This window comes from Cloeon dipterum, chromosome 1 (assembly GCF_949628265.1).
Source record: "Cloeon dipterum chromosome 1, ieCloDipt1.1, whole genome shotgun sequence".
Lineage (NCBI taxonomy): Eukaryota > Metazoa > Arthropoda > Insecta > Ephemeroptera > Baetidae > Cloeon > Cloeon dipterum.
This window is the reverse complement of record NC_088786.1, coordinates 8108428-8131567: the sequence shown is the minus strand read 5'-3', so window position 1 is coordinate 8131567 and position 23140 is coordinate 8108428. Positions and strand designations below refer to the sequence as shown.

Here is a 23140-nt window from a genome sequence, read left to right as displayed (position 1 = left end):
ACACCGCAATCATAAAGTATTTAAGGCACAAGACTCAGACTGTTAGGAAATTTTAAAATTTTGTGGTACGGGTGGCACGTAAGAAAGCAAAGTAGACGTTCTCTGAAGTTAATCTGCAGAAATACAAAGAGCCCGTCCTCAGAGACAGCAATTTAATTTTGTCCTCGTGGTCCTATATCGCTGTTTGCGCTCCGAGAGCAGGAATTCCCAGTGGGGAAAGAGGAGAGAAAGTCGTTACCTAGGCAGCTTATTTGCAACGACACAACCACCTAAGCTAATGAGAAAGTTTTGTTTATAACATGCCCGACCAACCAACCGACCGAGGAGGCGCTTTTGTACCGGCAGAACGGCTTGTTTATTGTTTCCAGAAGAACCACACGCCTGCTCATTAACATCCACTAATATTTATTATGAACACATTCATTCAAAGGGGTCAACTTTAGTTTCGGTGATGATCAGGCACCAGAAAGAGCTGCTTGGGTCGCTGCAGTCCGGGAAGCCGTTCGACAGCAAGCAGGCGATCATTATGAACATCATCAAAAAGCCCAAAACCGACCACACGTTCAGGTTGCTCAGGTGTACCATTATAATCTGGAGTTAAATTATTTTTTTTTAGTGATAGTAAATATGCGTAACAGTGAAGGGAAGGAAATTTTATAGTAAAATTGCTCTCAATTCTTTCACTATCCTCTTTTCATCATATTTTAATTTGTAAAATATGTAATTTCAATTTTTTTCATTTAAATTGACTATAAAATCAGACTGATGGCAACATTTTTTCCAAATTGAACGCATTAATTTAACTTCAAAGGAAAAACAAAAGGGTATACCTGGACAGAAAACACGAATGATTCACAAATGCTCTGCAGGGTGGATTGTGAATCTTGCACAGATGACATCTCGTCCAGAATCATGCTGCTGGAGCCGGAAGAGAAGGTGTGGCCGAGCCGATTGCTCAGCAGAGAGTCGGCGAACGCCTGCATCCGCAGCTTCACGTTGTTCATGTGCTCCGTCAGCTTAGTTTCGAACTCGTTTATCTTGCTTTGCAGGATGAAACTCTCGGTCAAGGCTGTCATTCTGATTTTCTGCAGTTCAAATTTGGTGACTAATGAACAAATTCTCACCAACAATTGTGCTTACAACAATGGAAAAAGTTCAAAAATGTTTTTGCGACAGTTATGTTAAAATGGATTGATTCAGTGCGCAGCAAATTAGTTTGTATTTCTGATTTAATTCAAATATTGAAAAATTTACGAAAGGAAAGAAACATTTTCCTTTATAAATTCGTAAGCTTTGATAGACTTTAAATTAAAAATATTTTAAGATCGTAACAGAGAGCACGGTGGGTCTAAACGTTGAAAATTGAGCGATCGATCACTGCCTCGCCATCTGTGCTTTCTCAACGCATTTCTTTCACCCGGTTTCATTCACCCCTGACCAAAAAATGCGCTGGACGAGCACAAAGCAGTTAAGTTACCTTAGTTAATGAAAAAGACACCCGCTCTCAAGAGTTGTATGCAGTCAAACAACAACTGCGCACCCTCTATATTCATTTTTCCACACTTGTCACATCTTTTAGTTTCCTTAAATTTATCAGGGTGACTTGAACATATATGCGGCTGTGCAACCCTCGATGTAACTCAGTTTACATAATTTACAGGAATCTTTAAACACTTCATGAATAAAATTTTATCACGCAATTTTTATAACACTTGAACAATGCGATAAATACTTTTGATGAAAATGGAAAATGGCAATTATTAATATTCTTTTCAATCACATTGCTTATCAGAGGGTGAAATGCTATTTTTTGCTCTCTTTATCCCTGTCCTCTCGGACCGGGAAGGGCGCGCACTGCACTAGCACGAATGCTGAAACCCGGGTCCCAATAACACCACGAACGGATAACATGGGCGCACCAGGCCGCACAGGGACCCAGCCCACTCAAGGGCCACTTGCCTCCGCACCGAGGACTGCATTGAAACGCTAGACATTCGTCTAGTGAAGCCAAATCACGCATGCTGGAAAGGTGCAAACCAGCAAGTAGCGAGTCGGCGCCGATGCGCCTCTCAGCCCGTTGAGCAATTTGAGCATTTCGAGTCACTAAACTAACCACTTTTTGCTATCTCTGACATTGGGTAGCCAGTATTAGATCTCCGAACTGCTCAAAAACCTCCCATTGCTTTGACACTCCCCTGAGAATGCCTTAACAATGCGAGCCAACGGGCTGGTATTATAGTTATTATTTATTAATATAACATTTAATTTAACTAAAAAACACGCATTTTATCGTACTTAAATTTTAACATTTAGCCCTGATTTAAAAGTTATTCAAGATTTTTTTGCTAAAATTAATCAGATTTTGTAGTGTGGGAGAGCTTTTAATTAAGAATGACTTCATTTTCGACGCATACTTTTTTCTGGTTTGCTAATTAATGGGCAAAAAAAAACTATATTTTCTATTTTAAATTTGAAACGAGATTTTAGCACAGTAATAAGTTTTAAAATTTTATTTGCAAAATGCCATGATGCTGAAATAAGCACTCTAGAGACGATGGTTAGAAAAATTATTTTTTTAATATCCCTGTATCAATTGAGTTGTAGAAATTTCCCAACGCACTGAGCCATGGAGAAAATATTCAAAGAATTTGTTGCAAGGAATGTAAATATACAAATTTAGTTAGGGTGTTCTCAAAGTAAATTCATTGCAATGACCTATTTCAACAGAGGAACTTTCATAAAGAAGGTGAATAAATAAATAACTCACGATGTCGCTCGATGAAATACATGTATTTTCCATAAACTAAAAAGCAAAATTATTCGTGCACAAACTGTTGTGCAACCATTCCAGCTTGCAGCGCACGAATCAAGAAAATTCCTGTAGCACAATGCAACTTTTGAGCATGATTTCTGTTATATTCATTGTCAGATTCAATTGTGACAAAGGAAAGGAGCGAGATGCGCTGAAATATACGACAAAATTCGATTATATTCGTGGAAGGAAGAAACAGAAAATATGAAGTGCAGTTCTCAGTCTGGCACAATAACATAATCGCGCCGCGCAGATTGAGCCCGCATATGTATTTTCCATTTTCTGCACAATTGGATTTTCGCACTCGTGCCGCACACATGATTCTCAATAAGAACCGAAGTGCTGGAATGGCTGTTCGCTCGCCTGCGTCTCTGTGCTGCTGCTGCTGGAACAATGAATATATGGCATATTGCTCAACCACGAGAGACAATGTTTGCTGTTTGAGAGATCTCACAGGGTGTGATTCGGTCGAGGATGCAATATGTACACTGCAGTGAGTGTGTGCGATGCAGCTAAAAGCTCTTTTAGCGGTCGTCTCCCTCACTCGTTATACGGCTCTCGATACGGATACATTCCGTGTGATTCGACGCGGAGTCGTTCCCTTTTGTCTTTATCCCTCTTTGTTACTGCTTTTTCTTTCCAGATAGCGCACACATGCACCTAAAAGTAATGTGCACATAACGCATCCCGCATCAAGTGAGCCTTTTGTCTGACAAAAGGGCGTAAATCCCTCTGCAATCCGCAGCAATTTAGATTAAAATTGCATCATTTCCGCAATGTAGGTCGAAATTTCAAATTAGTGACGCGTGGGAAAGCGTTGACGCGGCGTATACGGCCTGATTAATTGACTCTCCTGCGGCCGTGCGACAGGAACAAACTCGCGTATGAATTGCTAATTACGCCTGGGATGGCAGCGTTGACTCGATTTTGCCACGTGATAGGCTTGCAAATCCATGCGATGACACACTATAATACTGAATTAAGAACGTCAGTCCATCAATTTACTGCACGCATGAAGGGGACGCGATAGCAGATAAGCTCCAAATAGCTATTTCTAAGTATTCTAATGAAAGATTAATAACAAATTTATTTATTTATTCAAAAAGATCGTTGAGAGTGAATTGAACTGAAAATTGACCTTCTATTTTGTCGAAAATTCGGACAAGAAATTGTTCACGAAAATCTTTCAAAAAAGGTCTAAAAAAATTCGTCAAAAATTCCCCACCCTAGGGATATAGAATAAATATGCTCGCACGGCGGAAACAAGTCTAACGCTTGCACGTGTGGCTTGGTAATGGGGAGTTAATTCAAATTTGTATTGGAATGCCTACAAATTCATTTTTTTTTAAATATTTGGTTCACAAGTATTATTTTAATTGAAATCTCAAAGTTAATAAATTCGAGGAAAAATTCATCACGTTCGACAGCGTCTCTGCATTAGCTGTAGGGTTATGGTAATGAGACTTTATCAACCCTATATACTTCTTAGAATTTCAAAATTTCAGTGTCAATTCACTGGAGTTGACATTGGCACGGGCTTGAACTGCACATTCGCGGCAGCACAAAACACTGAGGGTATAAAGCCTTTCGCAACGCTCTCGATCGTGGCAAACGCAATCACACATCAATGAAACAGGTCACATAACGAACGTGTTTATTTGTTTGATTAGTTGGTTCGTTCGTTACGTGTTTGATTACAAATTTATTTGGATGTGATGCTATAGGTGCGTGCTGTCTGCGCCTTGCTATCCCCCGATTTTCAACTCCCATATGTTATCGTCTGGCTGATGATGCAGGAGCTTTCAAATCACGCACGTTTGTGAAAAAAGCACGAGTGGGATGATGCGGGATTCGTAATCTGTCCATTACAAATATGTTCCTTTGAATAACTTGATGGTTTATATTAGAATATTTATAAACTATGTAAAATAGGGTAGTTGCATGTCAAATTTTGTGTTTCTTTACGCAAAAATGACTTCAATAAAATTATCTGTAATTTTTCCAATGTAAAATGAATAATGTACGTCAAAGATGTTGTGTTCACTTGTTCTCCGTGCATGATCTACTAAAATGCGTAAACGAGTACTTATTGTTATTATAGCTAACATATCTGTTGAATTCAATTGGAATAAAGCCATAGTTAAATTTTGAAATAAAAGTATAGAAAAATACAGTATAAGGTTGAGAAACAAAGTGAGATCGAAAATAATATGAAATTTGTTTCATATGGTAGATTATCAAGGTGTTGAAATAGTTCAGGTTATTACAATTTATATTAATATGAATTGTTAACTACAATTCACTGTCGATAAAATTGTTAAATTTAGTAAAATTACCTCAACAAAATGCGAAAATCTTATTTTGCCACATTTTTTAAATCCCTGTTTTTGTAAATAGTTTTTTGCTTGATTTTGATCCTTCTTCTTGTTAATGGACTATCGGGTCTATCTAACGATATGCAAATTATGAGCTCAATCTCCCTTTTGCTGGAAAAAATCATGAGGGAGACAGTGCATGCTTATAGCCATACTTGATTAGGTAAAGCAAATTTCGTAACCGACTTTGTCTGAAATTTTAACTGCAGTAACTTGGGTAAACTTTATCTTTTTCCCATTTTCAAAGCATATAAGCTATATAAGGGCAATGTAAATATTTTTCAGAATTTTCAGTACTGACACTGACCCACGTTATGCAAAAATAAAGTATATCAAAAATAGCAAAATCAAGTAGTAAAAAAGATATTTACTTATTATGTGGTATTGTTGAAGAAAAGGTTATAATACTCAATATTACTGTTTGTACCATGACACATCCCTATCAAAAAATTCATTTTTTACATTTCAAATTTATAAACGACTGCATATTTAGTTTACATTATATGCGAAAATAAACATGATAATATTAAATGTTTAAATGAAATTAAAATTATAACTATAAAGGACAATCGAACATGAAATAAAGAGTAGACTGACGCTAAATTTTTTTTTATCAAAATGATAAATAGCTAACAAAATTAATTATTTTACGATTGTTGAAATAAAGCTAAAATCATTTGCTGGTTTAATTTGGTTTTTTTAATTAACTCTGCACAATTAGAAGCTATTATTCATTGCTCAAAAAATACTAACCTGCTTACAAACAGTGAAAAAATTCAATTCGAGAAAAATTTATGATTTAATATCATATTTATCAATAATTCACGTTAAGATCAATTTTTTCATCAACCAGTTAAGAAAATGTTAGAAAATTGATTATAATATCACGTTTGCAAAAGAACGTGAGTTCAAGTATTCCGATTTTCTTTAAAATTTTGATGAATAAAAACGCTACCCACCCACATTGTAATGAGAAATAATAACAATTAAAATTTTTTCATTACACCAAAGAATCATTGCTCATGCTCGATACTCGAGTATTGCTGTCGTGCACAAAGATTTGGCTGCGGAGGTGTGAGTTAGTCAAAGGATTGTCCTCGGCAGGTGAGGCGAGTGGGTGGGTGGGCGCGCAGACGCCGCGCGGGGGAGGGAGGGGGCGAGAGCGAGCGTGTTGTGTAATCGCGAGAGCGGCGGGGTCGTCTCTCTCCTCCGTCGGGCTCTCTGCGTGCGAGGTGCTCGTCGAGTCAGTCTGCGGCGAGACCCGCCCGGCCGAGCAGCAAGCAGCTCTGTCCTTTTCTCGCTCGCTCTCGCACCGGCGCCGAAACAGACGAAAGAGGTGAGTGACTGACTGCTGACATAAACTGTTTTTGACATACAGGTGCTAGATTTTCGAACGGAGAAAAAGAACGATAAATCGAACAATTTCGAATTTCATTTTGTAAACTGGATAAAATTGATTTCGTAAAATGGAAAAAAATATGGGAGACACCGAGTGGTTTTTACCATCAACAATTATCAATATGCTCATTTTTTTAGACTACAAAATTATACGAGTATGCTAACGCAAAACCTTATAAGTTTAAGCATGCAAACAACGTCAAAAGTGTTTTTAACGGTATTGAAATCATTAAGAATTCACAAAGCTTAAGCATATTGTTGAGAGCAGCTATTTCAACCTTTTACCTGACACAGGGTTGATCTGTTTAGACACATTTGAACTCGTAACCGAAGAAGGAACAAATTATTATCAGATTTTGGTTAGTTTTTGAAAGGAGAAAAATTTAATTGGAACTGGAAAAGCACAATTTTCTCTCTATGGCAGTAGTGTGGCTGTCAAATTAGTATAATATGGAGCAAAAATAAAACAATTTCGTACTAACTCTGGGTAATTTACAAACATGGAAATTTTAATAGGTACACAGGAAAAGCCATTATTTTTGGATAAATTATTTAATATCAGTTTAAAGGCTTTAAAATATTTCAAATTGCAATGAATCTATTGAATTAAATAAATCGTTGATATATAGTTAAGTTGTGCAAAATGACTAAATTGTTAAAAAATGTAGTATATATTAATTGGTCTCAAATAAGGCTTTTTACTTTACGGTTTCATTAAGTCTTCAATGGGCTTGAAATGCAATTTTTTTAGTTAATAATTGATTTTAAAATGGCTATTCCATTAGACAGATTTATAAGAATGGAAGGCTAATGAGTCGTCATTTTCATTGCTCGTTTCTCTTTTCGTTAGCACTCAGAGGATGAGTGCTGGTGGACGTTTTCAACGATCGCCGATTCAAAATTATCTGCATCTTATACTGCGGTTATTAATTTTGTATTGGAAGTAAAGGACTGTTGATGAGGCCTAAATTGCTGAAACAGCCTCTGTAACAGTGCAATACTGTGTCATTTTACTTTCTTTTTATAATTTTAATCATTATTTGTAATCTGTTTAATAGAAGAGCTGTAGTAAAATCTATGAATAATTAAATTAATCCCAGTTGAATTTTTCATTGTTTAAAGTTTAGAGTTCCTACCTGGGGACCTTCATTAAAAAAGCAGATGTTTTTACCACTCTTTGGAGCAGGCTTCATGAGGCTAGGTTGAATTTTTATTTTAATTTTTTTCGTCATAATCTTTTTAACCGTCTAAATTTCAGTGCCCTAGAAATTAAGGGAAACGCTATAACTCAGATAGAAATGTCACACAAAGCGAGAAGTTAATTTAAAACGCAGTGTGAAATACAATCTCTAATTTCAACCATGCCAAGTCCACAAATAATGTAAAAGTTTATTTGTTTCCAAGCGTGCACTGCTTCCACTTGGCATATTTATCCGATTTAAAAACGCGTGTAGTGTCAACTCGGAGATTTGTTGGAGTTTTCCCCATTTAAGTTTAAACATTGCGTGGCAATTCACCGCCACGCGCGCTGCAGTTCCCGGCGCGGCGCTGGAATGCGAGCAAACGGCCTGTAAGTGTGTTTCCGCGATAAATTTTATCTGCCCGCTCTCGCCGCGTGGAAAAATATTTGATTCTCGAGGCGAAATGTAGGCCGCCGAGTGTAATTAGTGCCACCACCGCGCTGCCGTTTAACCCGTTGTTCCGCGAGGGAAGCCGCCCCCGCGTCGCGTGCCCAACAAAAAAGACTGCGCGCGAAAGTGTTATTGTTCAACTTGCTCATCAGCGATTAATCAATAAAAAGCGGCGCTCTCTTCTCTCTTACGTGATGCAATCACAGAGAGTGAGAGGTTAATCGCCGCGGTGCCGTTTCTAATAAGACTAGGCTTACACAAACACAAACACAAAGACACGAGATCCGTGTTGAATTAGTCGGGCGTAACGACTGAAAACGCAAGTGGTCCAAATGTAATCATCTTACAATTAGAAACCTTTCATGTATAGAAACAAAATCCAAAAGCATTAAAATATATAATTAAAATTATTTTCACTCAAGAACACATAAATTTTATATCTTTGTAATTTCAAACAGCATATATATATTTAAAAGTTTATCATTGAGCTTTTAAAATAAACGGTTGAAAATCAAGCTTAGAGTCCCACTGAAAATATTATAACAGGTAAAGCGCAACTTTTAACCAGAAAACTAATTTTTCTATCTTCCATGCCACAGAGTTTGAAATTATATTTTGTATACAGAGATTTTGAATGAAGTATTTCCTCTCCCCGTTTTCCAGAAACCCCGTTTTAAAAATTGACTCTAATTTACAAGCACGTTATTCAACCCGAAAAAAAATTAGAAATAGCCAAATAAAAGCTTGATTTTATAAAAACTATCTTATTTGCACGTGATTTTCCCAGATCACTTTTAAGCTGGAAAATTATGGAATTCTTAAAATATGATTCGATACGTCTCGCTTAGCAGATTCAAAAAATGTAACGTTCGATGACACTCAACCAATTTTCAAGAAACCATTATTGTAGTTTGTAATATTTTAGAAATTTGGCTTTTAAATTACTGAAGCGCAGGTTTAGCAAACAATATATAACGGTAGCTATGTGCCGTTATCAAACGCTATGAAACATGAATTTCAGATTAAATTGCGCTACTTTTTGTTATGCGATTGAAATCGACTTTGGAGCTCGCTCCTCTAAACGTCTGATAATTTTAATTGAAAATAGAGGCAAAATTGTCTTACAATAGTTTTTACTGGTTAAAATAATTATTTTACATGAAAATAATCATTAAATAAAATTTCAAGGTCGTAAGTGATACATTCACGTTTTTAAATTTCGATTTTAAAATTTGCTATCAATTTTGTTCCATTTTGGCTAAGAAAGTTCTATCTCAGGAGAAGAAACTGCGAAAGCTATGGTTTTATCGATCTTATGGAGACAGTTAAATATTAAGCGGGAAGAAAATTGAGCTGACAATCAATTGCATATTGCAGCGATCAATTATTGTAATAATTTTCAACTGTCGCCTTCTTTTCAATCCATTTTATTCTTGTTTGCATTTTCCTTAACCAGAATTTAATTATGAATATTGAAATATTGGAATAAATATTGTTGCTTTAATGAAAACCTCCGTTGCATGAGGCAACCTTGTATAGGCATTAAAAGGAACCTTGTATATACATATAGGCATTACTACTCTATAATGGTTTCATATATTGCGTCCCTAAGCTGGGTCGTCAGACCCTTTCCATCATTAGAGTTGACCATTTATATACAAAAGCTCTCCTAGTTCTCATTATTCTACAATGCCTTCTGGAAACAGAAATGCAGAATGGAGAACAATAAACGATAAATCGCATTCAGACACGTTTAACATGAAAGTGAAACGGTTTTCAAATAAATTCACATCAAAAAACTCTAAATTCCCTCGTCAGTGTCTGCTTTTAGAAATGTGAAACGGAAATCTCTCGTTTCCTAATTAATACGCGCGCATGTGTCGCATTTAGCTGGTTTAGCACTTGTTCGCTGTCATCGCAAGTGCAATATTTTCACGCGCGCAGCAAAAACATCAACAAACGCGCGGAGCCTGTCGCTGGAAAAACACACAGTCCACACGGACCCGGCCGCTGCTGCGCACCAGTTGTGTCTTTTGAAAACGAAAAGCAAATGGTTCCTCTCTTTTCATTGCAGAAGTTTCTATTCCTGCGACAAGATCTCACGAGCAATAAAACGCTATGGAGCCGACCGAATTAACACAACACGAAAAGTTAAAGACGTTTTCATTGAAATGGTATGCTCTCCTCCCTTCGCTGGTTCTCTTTTGTATGCGCCTCTCTGCTCATTAAAACTTTTAAATTGTTCACATACAAAAGGAAGATTAAGATTTGGTCTAATTTTTTAAACCTATTTTTCGCTTTGGCTCTTTAACGAGGGCTGTGATATTTATTTAAAAATCGTTCTGAATTTTCAACGTTTTTGGGCACTTGAATTTAATTCAAATCGTTTCAAATTGGTCGTAGAACAAAAAATTCAGAACTCGTTTTCTAATGTGTCAAAATTTCCCTGTTAACCTCAAAGTGGTGTGTAAAATACGGTAACTAATCGAATTTTCAAACTCGAATTTTCAAATGCATTTTAAAATTTTATTTTGATATGGCTGTTGATTGCTGTCTTGTAGAACGCAAAAAATTAGGCTGGTCAAGGTAAAATCTGGATTTTGACGTATTTTTAGCAAAAAATAAAAACTGACATAAAATTGGAGTTTTTTTTTGGGGGGGGGGGGGGGGAGGGGCTTAAAAAACATTTACATGCCCAATTCTCCGCTTCTAATTGTCAGATCTATAAAAACCGCTAGACTAGTCTCAGTCTCCCCTAGAAAGCCGAGGAAGTCAACCCTCTTTTTTGGTTTCTTGCACCTCACTACGCAAAAGATAATAATATTTATCACCCTATAACTCTACTTTATTACAGGGACGTGAATACGATTCAAGCGATATGCAGTTTTTGTAAATGCGACTCATGGAACCCGAGATTGAGCTGAAACACAGCTTTTGATTGTGCCGGTCTCCGAAATCAAACACCTTTTCATCAAATTAAAGAGAAAAAAACACCGTTCGTCTCTTCATGATCTTACCCCAAATATTTCCTAAAATTCTTCAATATTCATGAAAAGAGCTGAAGGCAGAGTCGACAAACTGATGTAAAGAGCACCCCATCAAGCCGAAACAACGCTATTTCAGGCGAGCAGTGCGTTGTAGCCTAAAAGCCCCCATTTGCCGAACTTGGCCTTTGACGCCGGCCGAGAGACGCAAGCCAAAGGGGACCTCGGAGTTGGAGCTGGCCGCAGAGTGGCTATGTGTGTGCTTGCTTGCTGCCTTGGCGTTGGCGTCGTCATGTGTGTGTGTACACTACTGACTCACTCACTCACTCACTCGCACGCATTTATGATATTGGGAGAAGTGTCGCGCGGGTTGCCGACCTCCTGCCTCTGTTTGCTCAGGCAAAAACCGCTCCTCTGCGATGCTCGCTCGGTCAGTCGTCCGTCCGCATGCGAGAAAACTAAGAGAAAAATTAGTTGTAGTGAGGCAAACAAGCCAGCAAATAAATAAACAAGGGCGTGGCCCTTTGCCCTGTCCTCGCTAATTTTGCCTGTGAACTGCGCAAACACCATTTAACTGTTTGCTTCGATTATGGCCAAGCTGAAAGCCAGACTGCGCAATCAAGCACCGGAGCAGATGATAAAAAGGGCAAACCTTTATTTTTTTACTCGTTGGTACTACAATATTTGCCAGAGGAATGACGTCCGAAATCAGATGGACTGAAATAGAATATTCAGAGAAAACGTTTAAGGTTCAATTTGTCTCCAGAAATAAATACATTTTTGATGCTTTCTTTGAGATATTTTGTTTCATGCAAAACGTGACGTCATTGTAGTTTCTGGGAACATGGAAATATGCATCTAGAGAACTGGCAGAGCGAATATTGAATTTTGCAGAAAGGTCACGTATGATCAACTCATAATACAGAGGAAAATGCTCGAGATTGAAAATACTTTTCTATTTTATTTCTTGCTATCTCGCATCAATTTTCTGTAGCTTCAGAACTCGTATTGTGTCGTACTGCTTTCTTCCAGGTATTGACTCCTTTAAATAAAAGAAAAAGTGAAAAAATGCATCTGCATTAGCAAGGATAGAGATCGCTTTGTCTTTGACAAGCAGCTTCGTGAATAGCATGGAAAAAATGCTTCAGGCTGAGATGACGTGGGAAAACTGGATCTATAAAGTGCATTTCAATAAAGAAAATTATCTACGCCTACAGCATATAATCTCTTGTCTCTATATAGTATGAAAAGGATAAAAACTGCATTTGCGTCTGAGAATTTAATTATGGAGCATTGGCGGAAAATGAAAATAGGCTTTTGAATTGAGATTAAATAAGAATGACAATGGTTCGGATTAATTTTTTGTAAACGAAATGCAGTCATCAATCGAAAGCAGCCCTTGGACGATCGACTTTTTCATAGATCTTCTAACCATCACAAAACCATCAAATGTGTACCGATTTCGCGAGCCATACCATTTTAAACTTCAAGCACGAGTTATCCGGTTACAATCGAGATTCACTAAACTCCTTTTTTCTCTAAATACACTCAGAAATATCACATTAAAACTGACAAATGATTTTTTTAATGTCTGAGGATGGTTAACTAGCGAATTTCTGAGAGGAGGAAAATAAAGTAACCCGCTCTCACACACTGTAAAGCGGCTATTTCGGCCTCGCAAACCTCGGATCAGCAGTACTTTACATCGAAAAATAAAATTCATGTCATTAGTGTTAGCTTAAGAGAGTTCTCAATCATAGTGATCGTAAAATGCGACCGCCTTTGATTATTTCTGAACACTAATCAAAAAGAGGAATCGAGTTCAAAAAATTGTTCAACACCACCATTGGCCCTCCCTGAGATTTCACCACCCTCACAAAAATATATCTTGAAAATAAGGTAAAAAGCTACCTCAAATAGTGAGAATTCTAATTCCTTAAATGAAAATGCTAGAGGGAAAATGCGTGTCATGTGGAAATTCCTTAACAAATAGGTTCAACTCTTTCTTCCTATAGAGCGCACAATGCAAAAGGTTAAATGTTGTATGCTGTACTCTAAAGATCGACTTTAAAATCCCCCTAAATGATGGTGAAATTTTGTCTGCACTTTGAAGTTGTTAAACACTTGTTGACATTAACTGTCAGGAATCGCCAATACTTTAATCCCAAATCAAGCAGTTTTTACTCAACAATCTTTACAAAATGAAAAAAATCACCTTCCAGGGTACAATTAAACTATTACGAGATTTTTTTATTAAAAATGGTTTCATTATTCTTACCTACTTTCATAATACTAATATAATAATCTATGCACAGCACACTTTATTGCTAATCAAATTTTATTTTTGTGCATGACCACCTTTGTCGGTGTTTTGCTCGGCAGTATAATATTCAACCATTGTTTGTATTTATCCGTGCATAGTAATGAGACGAGGCTTGCATTCAAGTTGCATATCGTACCTTTTGCCAGGCAAATCACATACAGACTCGGCGGTACGTGCATTTTGTCTCTGCGCAACGGGCGGGCGATGCAATGAAATTACACCGCAGACTCTCTCTCTCTCTCTCTCTCTCTCTCTCTCTCTCTCTCTCTCTCTCTCTCTCTCTCTCTCTCTCTCTCTCTCTCTCTCTCTCTCTCTCTCTCTCTCTCTCTCTCTCTCTCTCTCTCTCTCAGGTGCCACCCTTCGTGCTGGAAGTTATCTATCCGCGGGGGTGTGTGGGGGGAGGCGAAGCAACGGGCGGCGGTAATGCAAATTGGCTTCGCAGATACTCATCTTTGGCGCAGTGGAATTACACATTTATTTGTGTGCCAGCGCCGCGGCGCGCAGAGAAATGCTCAAATTACACACATTTCGATGCCGTTTTCCCTTCCCTATGCTCGCAGTGCAATTTCGGATATCAGGGTTTTCGTGTTGTCTGTCGCTCTCGTGCCTTGAAAGTCGCGTCTTCAATGAGGCCGAAAACTCTCGTTTTCGCCCCGCGGGGACAGCGAGCGAGAGCGGCTAATTGGCGGCAGACGCAGGGGCTGCTGGTAAGGCGACACCTCGATTTCTGCACGTACACGCAGCCCCACCCCCCACCGTTAAGGTATGCTCGCCACTGCAGACCACTGGGAGACAAACTTCAATAAAATTTGACACGGTAGTCTGCACAAATAAAGATTTCTTTCGTAAGTATTTCCAGAATGGAAACAAATGTAGAAATATATTCAACAATTCATAGGAAAACGATTAAATCATTTAAACATTTTATATTTAGGGCTATACACTATTGCGACAATGAGGGCCCCAAGGGCTCTAATTTTCTTTAGTAATTTTTAGAATATTTAAAAACAGTTTTAGATTGCTTTTTTCGTTTTAAAAGCGATTTTATTTTGCAAATATGATTAAAATTGACTCTTGCAATTAATAAAAGCAGAAACTGTTAGAAAGCATTTCAGCTGAATAACACAAATTAACAAGGCACTAAAGGAAGTTAATTTAAAACTCTATGTTCATCCTGTTCAAGAAAAACCGCAAAGTCTGGCAATCAATGTGGAAAACGGATTATGCTGTCAAAACCCAAATTTTATAGAAATAAATCTGACCGCATGCTTCAAATCGTAAAAAAAGAAACAGTTGCTGAATTTTTGTGTAGTGAAAACTCGTAGAGTTTTATCTTCAAGATTTACATTTTTTAAGACGACATATTGGAACATCAAGATAATCGCGAGTAATTTATTAAATTACGCAGATTTAATGGAGATTTTATTGAGCTAGAACAAATTGGATCTAGAGCACACTTGAAAGTGATTGTGCAATTTAGAATAGGAATTTCTATTTAAATTTGATTGAGAGCCAATTATTTTCCTGCTCTCAGTATATAATCAGCCAGCCAATCGAAGCGTTTTCTACCGATTCAAAGCAGCAGCCAGGCCAATTACAAGGGTGTAGAAATGCAGCAGCGAGTTTTTACCAAAGGGAATGCTCTCTGCACTATACATGCATACGCTCGTTCCAATTCTCAACTTTGAAAATATACACACATTATTCTCAGCAGCGCGGTGACAACACACATATGCACACGTGCGCGAGAGAAAGAGGGTTCAAAGCTGTTCTGGGAGTAAAACGAGCCGCTCCGTGCCTTGTTTTCCTTTGCCAGAGACCATACTGAATGGTAAGAGGGAAAAAATGTGTTTGCGTTCGTTCAGTTGCCCGAGTTGATGGCGACCAAATGAAAAATGCAGCCGACCAAAAGTGTGCGAAACTCACGATTGTCGTCGTCTGTCTGCGGCGAGCAGCCAATTGCTAGAGAGCGAAAAACGCGCAACTTTTCCCCATCTACCAAATGACTTTTCCATCGACCCGGCCGAGGACTTATTTATATTTTTTTGCGTTGATTATTCCGCGAAAGTTGTTCTTCGCGCTTTGTGCGCGCACACTCTTTGCTTCGAGACAAACTTTAAAGGGCAGAAGCGAGAAGAAACTTAGTCAAGTCGACTCGGCTTGATTAACAACGCGCTTTCTGTTTTTACTCCCATGGCTGCTTTTAATCAACACTTTTTCAAATTTGGGCTATTTTAAACACGAGAGGGTAAACTTTTAATTCGGCTCAAAGTTTGTTCTTTCTAAAGAAAAAAGCTCTTGAAAAGATCCTCAAGGGCGCTACACTTTGCCAGATATTAATTAGGTCTCTTTAGATTTGTCTCAACGCTACAGAAACGACTGTCTTTAACAAAAAATCAAATTTCACTCTAGAAACACGTATAGGAGGTTGGTTATTATTGGCGAATAAAAAAATGAGGCAAATTCTAAACACAAGAAACTTCAATCAAATAATTGTACGTAAAGAGATATTCCTAGTATATACAGTTAGATAACCTTTTTGCTTGTAAGAGAGTTCAAAGAAAATCTTTCTGAGAAACTTTGTAATTAAAAGATTTTATTGAAGCTAAGCGTTTGATGACTTTCTCTCTGGATTAAATCACAGAATAATTTCTCTTTTTGCGATATCTAGAGCTGCTGGAGTTCAGTGGATATTAGAGAACTTTGTAATTAAAAAAAAACTCTTTCAAGCCAAGACGATTTAATGCTGCAGCAAGGGAAGCTAATTTTCTACGATATGTCTCCACTCGGCCGTTTATTTACATCCGATATTTTAGATTAATTTCACAAACAAGAGAAAATCCATTTTAGTAGGGTTTGAAGTTTTATATTCACCCTAATAAACCTCGAATTTAAGAATGCAGATATATTTTATAATTTGACTTGTACAAAAATATTCGTAGTCATAATGAAAATAATTCAAATGATCTTGTAATTGTGTATTAATTTACACAATGCCAATTTGAGTTGATGAAACTAGATGAAAATCTTTATATTTTAGACTAAAACAGATTGGGTTCGCATAAGACGTGATCAAAAATTAGAGATGATTATTTTACGCTTGGGAAACTGAGAAAAACTTATATGAACTCAGCGTTTGACTAAAAAATTATTTTCTCCAACCAAAAAATGCAAAATGTTTTAGATTTTTCAAAGACGGATTTAGACGATTTTAAGTATGGTTCCAAAGACAGAAAATTGTGTTCTTTTTGCCCATATACATGTACGTCTGAAAGATAATCAGACACACAGAACAAAATATTCGAATGTCTTGACTCGTGGTGATCACAAATAAATGGAAATGCAGGAACATTAATCGAAATATTCTCTCAGGCAAGGCCGAACCGCACAAATTACCAAATTTCGACTTACACTTTTCCTTAAAGAGTGGTATTCAGCAGCATTGCATGCACTCATTACCGCTTGTTACGAAAGTTTAATGCTTAATTAAACTCATGTTCAATGTTCCCAACTCCTTGTGTGTGTATACACCACGAGATTTCAGCATCGTCTTAAGCAACTCTTTGCACTGTTTCTCTCTCTTTGAGCTAATTGCCTTCGAGCTTAATTAAACAAACTGCACGGCAGTGGTGGCGGCGGCGGGCAGGTTGACCTGCCTGCTCGTTGAGTGTCTAATGTCGCTAATTCGGTTCGCCAGCGTGGTTCATCAAAAGCAGAGAAGAAGAGACTTGTCTCGCTGGTTGCGCAATGTCTGCAGCTGCTGCTGCTGCTGCTGTGCAAGATGCAGATGGCTGCACAAATGAGCGGCTCATTTGGCCATCGATGCTGCCGGCACGCTTAATTGAACTGTCTGTGCCGCGATTCCACCACCCACCCTCCCGGCCACCCTCCTCCGAGACGAGAAAGCAGTCTGCGCTGTGCATAATGGCGGGACGACGAACCCCCGCGTCGCGCGTTCGATTGCTCGCAGATTCTCATTCTGTCTTGCTGCGCTCGATTTGCCTTTTTCCTCGCAGTCGGAACTGAAACCAGCACCTAGGGTGGCCACGCACTCTTTTTTTTCAGAGAAGCTCATGACCCAGTTTCTAAGTAAAATCGACAAAGTAAGAGTAAAATTTTTAAATATTACTATTTTCTACAAAACATAAAACAATTTTCATCAACTTAAAACAGAGCGGAAATTTGTATTGATTTTTAAATTTCATTAATACAGACATAGTATCCCTCTTCAAACGTCTATCTTTGGATTAATCCCTACGTCAACAAAAATTGCTAGTCAATTTTGATTTAAACCTTGTGTTGCGATAAAAAAACGTGATTTTACTGCCCCATTTCTATATGAATTTAAACATCTGGAAACATCCACAAATAAAAAATAAATTACAATCTAATATCGAACTTTAAATATTTTTCAAACCTCTATCAATTCAAAAGGCAACTTTGTTTATTTATTTTTAACTTCTTAACAGTTAAATTTTGAAAAATGTTACAATTTATTTATATTTTTAAGCTATAAAGTCAACCTTGTGCGATATAAATGGAAATATTGCTTTTCCGGTGATTTTGAGCTGATTAATAGTTTACTGCGAATTGAAATTTGACACAATATGATTTGACCATCTTAAATTACCAACCATAATCAATTTTTTCTATCGTAAACTCTCTCAGATTAAGATGTGCAACAAATAATCGACTCTAGCTCAAATTATTTTACTACAGGGAGGGGCATAATTGAACGTTCAAAAAGAACTGAACACCCCGTAGCGTGAGGTTGGGGTAGGATCAAAATTCCAACGGCGCGTGGTTTAGAAACTGTGAAAGTTTTTTTGGTGAAATTTTCAACCCTTTCGGCAGAGCGATTTCATCGCTGCACCCCAAAATCCAACTTTGAAAAAAGTTTCTTATGGGAATCCCATGTTAAACCACTTTGAAAAAAAGTTTCGAAAATTCAGCGTGCAAAAGTGTTTTTAAGACCAAAATTTTGCGCTGATTCCGATTTTGAGGTCCGTTTATTGTTCCGGAGGCCGGGGGGGTTGTTTTGTTGGGTGGGAAGCTTGGCTCACAGGGGATGACGGTCAAAATCAAAGTCTGCAAAAAGTGTCGTGCCGCACATGTTTCCGGGGGGAAATTTTCCGCAAAAACCAAATTTGAGACTCAAAATTCGAAATTCTTAAGATTTTTAAGAAAATTCGGCCAAAATCCGAACATTTTGTTACCCTCCGGGAACCGCATTTCTGAGGCGGTCGAATGTCATACATCTCGACAAAAAAACATGAAATTCGGTTTGCGGGCACAAAACAAAGTGCTGAGCAGGAAAAAGTGTGGTTTTTGAAAATCAGACCAAAATTGTCCATTTTCATAAGGGGTCCGAGTTTGGCCTTGCAGCTCGGCACCTATGGGTCCGAGAGCAAAAATAAGCACAGGTTCTGAAAGCTGATAAAATTTGCAATCTTCTTCATGTGGAAAAAAAATTTCCTCCACTTTCGGATTTTCCGGAAAATTCCTGTAAAAAATCTCTTAACTTTATGGGAAAAGGAAAAATAACGAGAAAATTCATTCAAGATAGCCAAAATTTAGCACAGGTCTTCATTAACTTCTCGTGCAAAAATAAAAACATTCGTGCAGGCCGTTTTCGTGCTGCGCGCGATTTCCCAAGTGTCCACCTGGAAAAACCGAAAAAAATCGAAAGTGTCCGAAAATTGTCGAACTGCACATTTTTGGACTCGTCATGAAATGCTGATTCCAAAAATGTCTGGTTTTTAAAAGTCCGAGCATTTTTCGAAAAGTTACGCTATTTTTAAAAAGTTAAAATTTTCCGAAATGTCCTAAAAAGTTCAAAAATCCATAACTTTTTCAAAAATGCTCTAATTTTTGAAAATCAAACATTATTGGAATCAGCACTTCATGACGAGTCCAAAAACGTGCAATTTGACAATTTTCGGTCACTTTCGATTTTTTTTGGTTTTTCCAGGTGGACACTTGGGAAATTGCACGCAGAATGAAAACGGCTAGCACGAATGTTTTTATTTTTGCACGAGAAGTTGATGAAGACCTGTGCTAAATTTTGGCTATCTTGAAATTTTTTTATCGATATTTTTCCTTTTCCAATAAAGTTAAGAGATTTTTTAATTGAATTTTCCGGAAAATTCGAAGGCGGAGGAAAATTGTTTTCCACACATGGAAGATTGGAAATTTCATCAGCTTTTAGAATCTGTTCTTATTTTTGCTCTCCGACCCATAGGTGTCGAGCTGCAAGGCCAAACTCGGACCCCTTATGAAAATGGACAATTTTGGTCTGATTTTCAAAAACTAAAATTTTTCCTGCCCAGCACTTTATTTTGTGCCCACAAACCGAATGTCACGTTTTTGTGTCGAGATTTATGACAATTGACCGCCTACGAAATGCAGTCCTCGTTGGGTAACAAAATGTTTGGGGTTTGGCCGAATTTTCTTCAAAATCTTAAAAATTTCGAAAAAATTCAAGTTTTCAACCTCAAATTTGGTCTTTGCGGAAAATTTCACCCTGAAAACATGTGCGGCACGACACATTATGCCGACTCTGATGTCGACCGTCATCCCCTGTCAGCCACGCAACCCTACACCCTCTAAAAACACCCCTTTTGCGCGATGAGTTAAATCTCTGGACTGTAATTGATCTTCCGCAGGTCGCACAACCTAATAACTCTTTCTACGCGTTTTTTCTGGCATCATCGCTTACTTTTTTCACTTTCGGTGGCAGCGCGGTGCCATTTGCGTGGTGTTGCGGTGCGCGGGGCGGAGGCGCTCTTTTTAGCTAACAATAAGTGCGGGACGGCAGCGAACGATCTTGTACCACAAAATCGTGTCGTTTGCAACCAAAACTCGCACCGCCGCACCACGCTCTGCAAAATCGTTCGCTGGTTTTTTGAAAGTCAGACTAAAGTTTTTTGTCCCAGAAATCAACGACCTTTGTAACCGGGGTTCAAGCGCGAGATCTCGAGGCGCCGTGGAGCCTGATCCGAAAAATTCCAACGTCGGCATAAACTTTGGCTGTGGAGGAAGAGACCAATAATTGGCATCTACCCTCCCAGGTCGATTGTTGCGCCGGTACAATGAAAATCGCTCAGGTGAAAAAGGTGTCTTATGGAAAACTCAGGTCAAATGTTTCCAAAACACGTACCTTCGTTTTTCTATCGTGCAAACAGGTTTTCGAGGGTAAAATTTCACGGGGAATCCGAATCTGGCGCTATTTTTTCAATTTGCAATGCTAAATTTTTCAAAGGAGCGAAAATTTGAGTTTCAGGTCACACAAAATTACGGCTTTTACCAAATTTTCTCACAAAATGATAAGCACAACATGGATTCTGGCTGAAATTTTCCGGCGAAGCCATTGTTGATGTGAAACAATCGAAAAAATTAGGATTTTGCATGAAAATCGGTGCAAATGTCTAACTTTGGCAAACACATGTCGGGAAGCTCAGCTCGAGGGGAGACTGAGGGGACAAATCATGTCGGATAAAGTTGAAATTCGGTATGCTGCTAGAAAATGGCAAGTTGGTCTGGAAAAATTTTAGTTTTTGAAAATCAGACCAAAATTGTCCATTTTCATAAGGGGTCCGAGTTTGGCCTTGCAGCTCGACACCTATGGGTCGGAGAGCAAAAATAAGAACAGATTCTAAAAGCTGATGAAATTTCCAATCTTCCATGTGTGGAAAACAATTTTCCACCGCCTTCGAATTTTCCGGAAAATTCAATTAAAAAATCTCTTAACTTTATTGGAAAAGGAAAAATATCGATAAAAAAATTTCAAGATAGCCAAAATTTAGCACAGGTCTTCATCAACTTCTCGTGCAAAAATAAAAACATTCGTGCTAGCCGTTTTCATTCTGCGTGCAATTTCCCAAGTGTCCACCTGGAAAAACCAAAAAAAATCGAAAGTGACCGAAAATTGTCAAATTGCACGTTTTTGGACTCGTCATGAAGTGCTGATTCCAATAATGTTTGATTTTCAAAAATTAGAGCATTTTTGAAAAAGTTATGGATTTTTGAACTTTTTAGGACATTTCGGAAAATTTTAACTTTTTAAAAATAGCGTAACTTTTCGAAAAATGCTCGGACTTTTAAAAACCAGACATTTTTGGAATCAGCATTTCATGACGAGTCCAAAAATGTGCAGTTCGACAATTTTCGGACACTTTCGATTTTTTTCGGTTTTTCCAGGTGGACACTTGGGAAATCGCGCGCAGCACGAAAACGGCCTGCACGAATGTTTTTATTTTTGCACGAGAAGTTAATGAAGACCTGTGCTAAATTTTGGCTATCTTGAATGAATTTTCTCGTTATTTTTCCTTTTCCCATAAAGTTAAGAGATTTTTTACAGGAATTTTCCGGAAAATCCGAAAGTGGAGGAAATTTTTTTTCCACATGAAGAAGATTGCAAATTTTATCAGCTTTCAGAACCTGTGCTTATTTTTGCTCTCGGACCCATAGGTGCCGAGCTGCAAGGCCAAACTCGGACCCCTTATGAAAATGGACAATTTTGGTCTGATTTTCAAAAACCACACTTTTTCCTGCTCAGCACTTTGTTTTGTGCCCGCAAACCGAATTTCATGTTTTTTTGTCGAGATGTATGACATTCGACCGCCTCAGAAATGCGGTTCCCGGAGGGTAACAAAATGTTCGGATTTTGGCCGAATTTTCTTAAAAATCTTAAGAATTTCGAATTTTGAGTCTCAAATTTGGTTTTTGCGGAAAATTTCCCCCCGGAAACATGTGCGGCACGACACTTTTTGCAGACTTTGATTTTGACCGTCATCCCCTGTGAGCCAAGCTTCCCACCCAACAAAACAACCCCCCCGGCCTCCGGAACAATAAACGGACCTCAAAATCGGAATCAGCGCAAAATTTTGGTCTTAAAAACACTTTTGCACGCTGAATTTTCGAAACTTTTTTTCAAAGTGGTTTAACATGGGATTCCCATAAGAAACTTTTTTCAAAGTTGGATTTTGGGGTGCAGCGATGAAATCGCTCTGCCGAAAGGGTTGAAAATTTCACCAAAAAAACTTTCACAGTTTCTAAACCACGCGCCGTTGGAATTTTGATCCTACCCCAACCTCACGCTACGGGGTGTTCAGTTCTTTTTGAACGTTCAATTATGCCCCTCCCTGTATTTTAAATAGTGTCTACGCACAAAATAATCTGATTTTTAATCAATTTTGAGGATTAAGCATTCAACATTATATTTATTTTTCCAACTGAAACCAGCGAAATAGCAGCTCGTTTCTTTGCAAAAATTAAAACAATAATTGATCAATTTCCACGAATTAACACTCGGATAACTGATTTAAAAACATCTACAATTTTAGCTACCAAACTCACGTACTTTTTATTAATTTTTCCAAATAGGCCAATCACTTTGCAAATTAAGTGAATTTTAAAATATGGTGGACTCAAAAAATCAGGTAAGATCACCAATTTTTTCCCTCAATTTTCTTGTTGAGCCATGTGGTCACCCTATAGCTGAACCACCGTTTTTGTGTTTTGGCCGCGTGAGGCGAATCGACAACGAGCTTTATTTTCTACTTCGCAATAACGTTCAATTTGTTTTTCTTGCAAAGCGCGCGCAACCGAATGCAAAT

General features: G+C 38.0%; 2 protein-coding genes across 6 annotated transcripts in view; one reads left to right on the top strand and one right to left on the bottom strand.

The window, feature by feature from the left end:
- Window positions 1-369: 369 nt before the first annotated feature.
- Window positions 370-1130, bottom strand: LOC135948579 (uncharacterized). The gene is made up of 2 exons (XM_065497923.1): window positions 831-1130; window positions 370-591 (listed from the first exon to the last, which is right to left on the bottom strand). Exons 1-2 carry the CDS (start codon window positions 1074-1076, stop codon window positions 421-423), a joined length of 417 nt encoding a protein of 138 aa, XP_065353995.1. The 5' UTR covers window positions 1077-1130; the 3' UTR covers window positions 370-420.
- Window positions 1131-6393: 5263 nt separating this feature from the next.
- The window catches only part of LOC135948211 (somatostatin receptor type 2-like), a 110456-nt gene continuing 93709 nt past the window's right edge, over window positions 6394-23140 (top strand). For 4 of the 5 annotated variants that reach the window (XM_065497357.1, XM_065497358.1, XM_065497355.1 and 1 more), the window contains exon 1: window positions 6394-6523. The gene's annotated coding sequence lies outside the window, so the exon portion shown is untranslated. The remainder of the gene's footprint in view (window positions 6524-23140) is intronic. The other variant, XM_065497359.1, reaches the window with a different exon arrangement.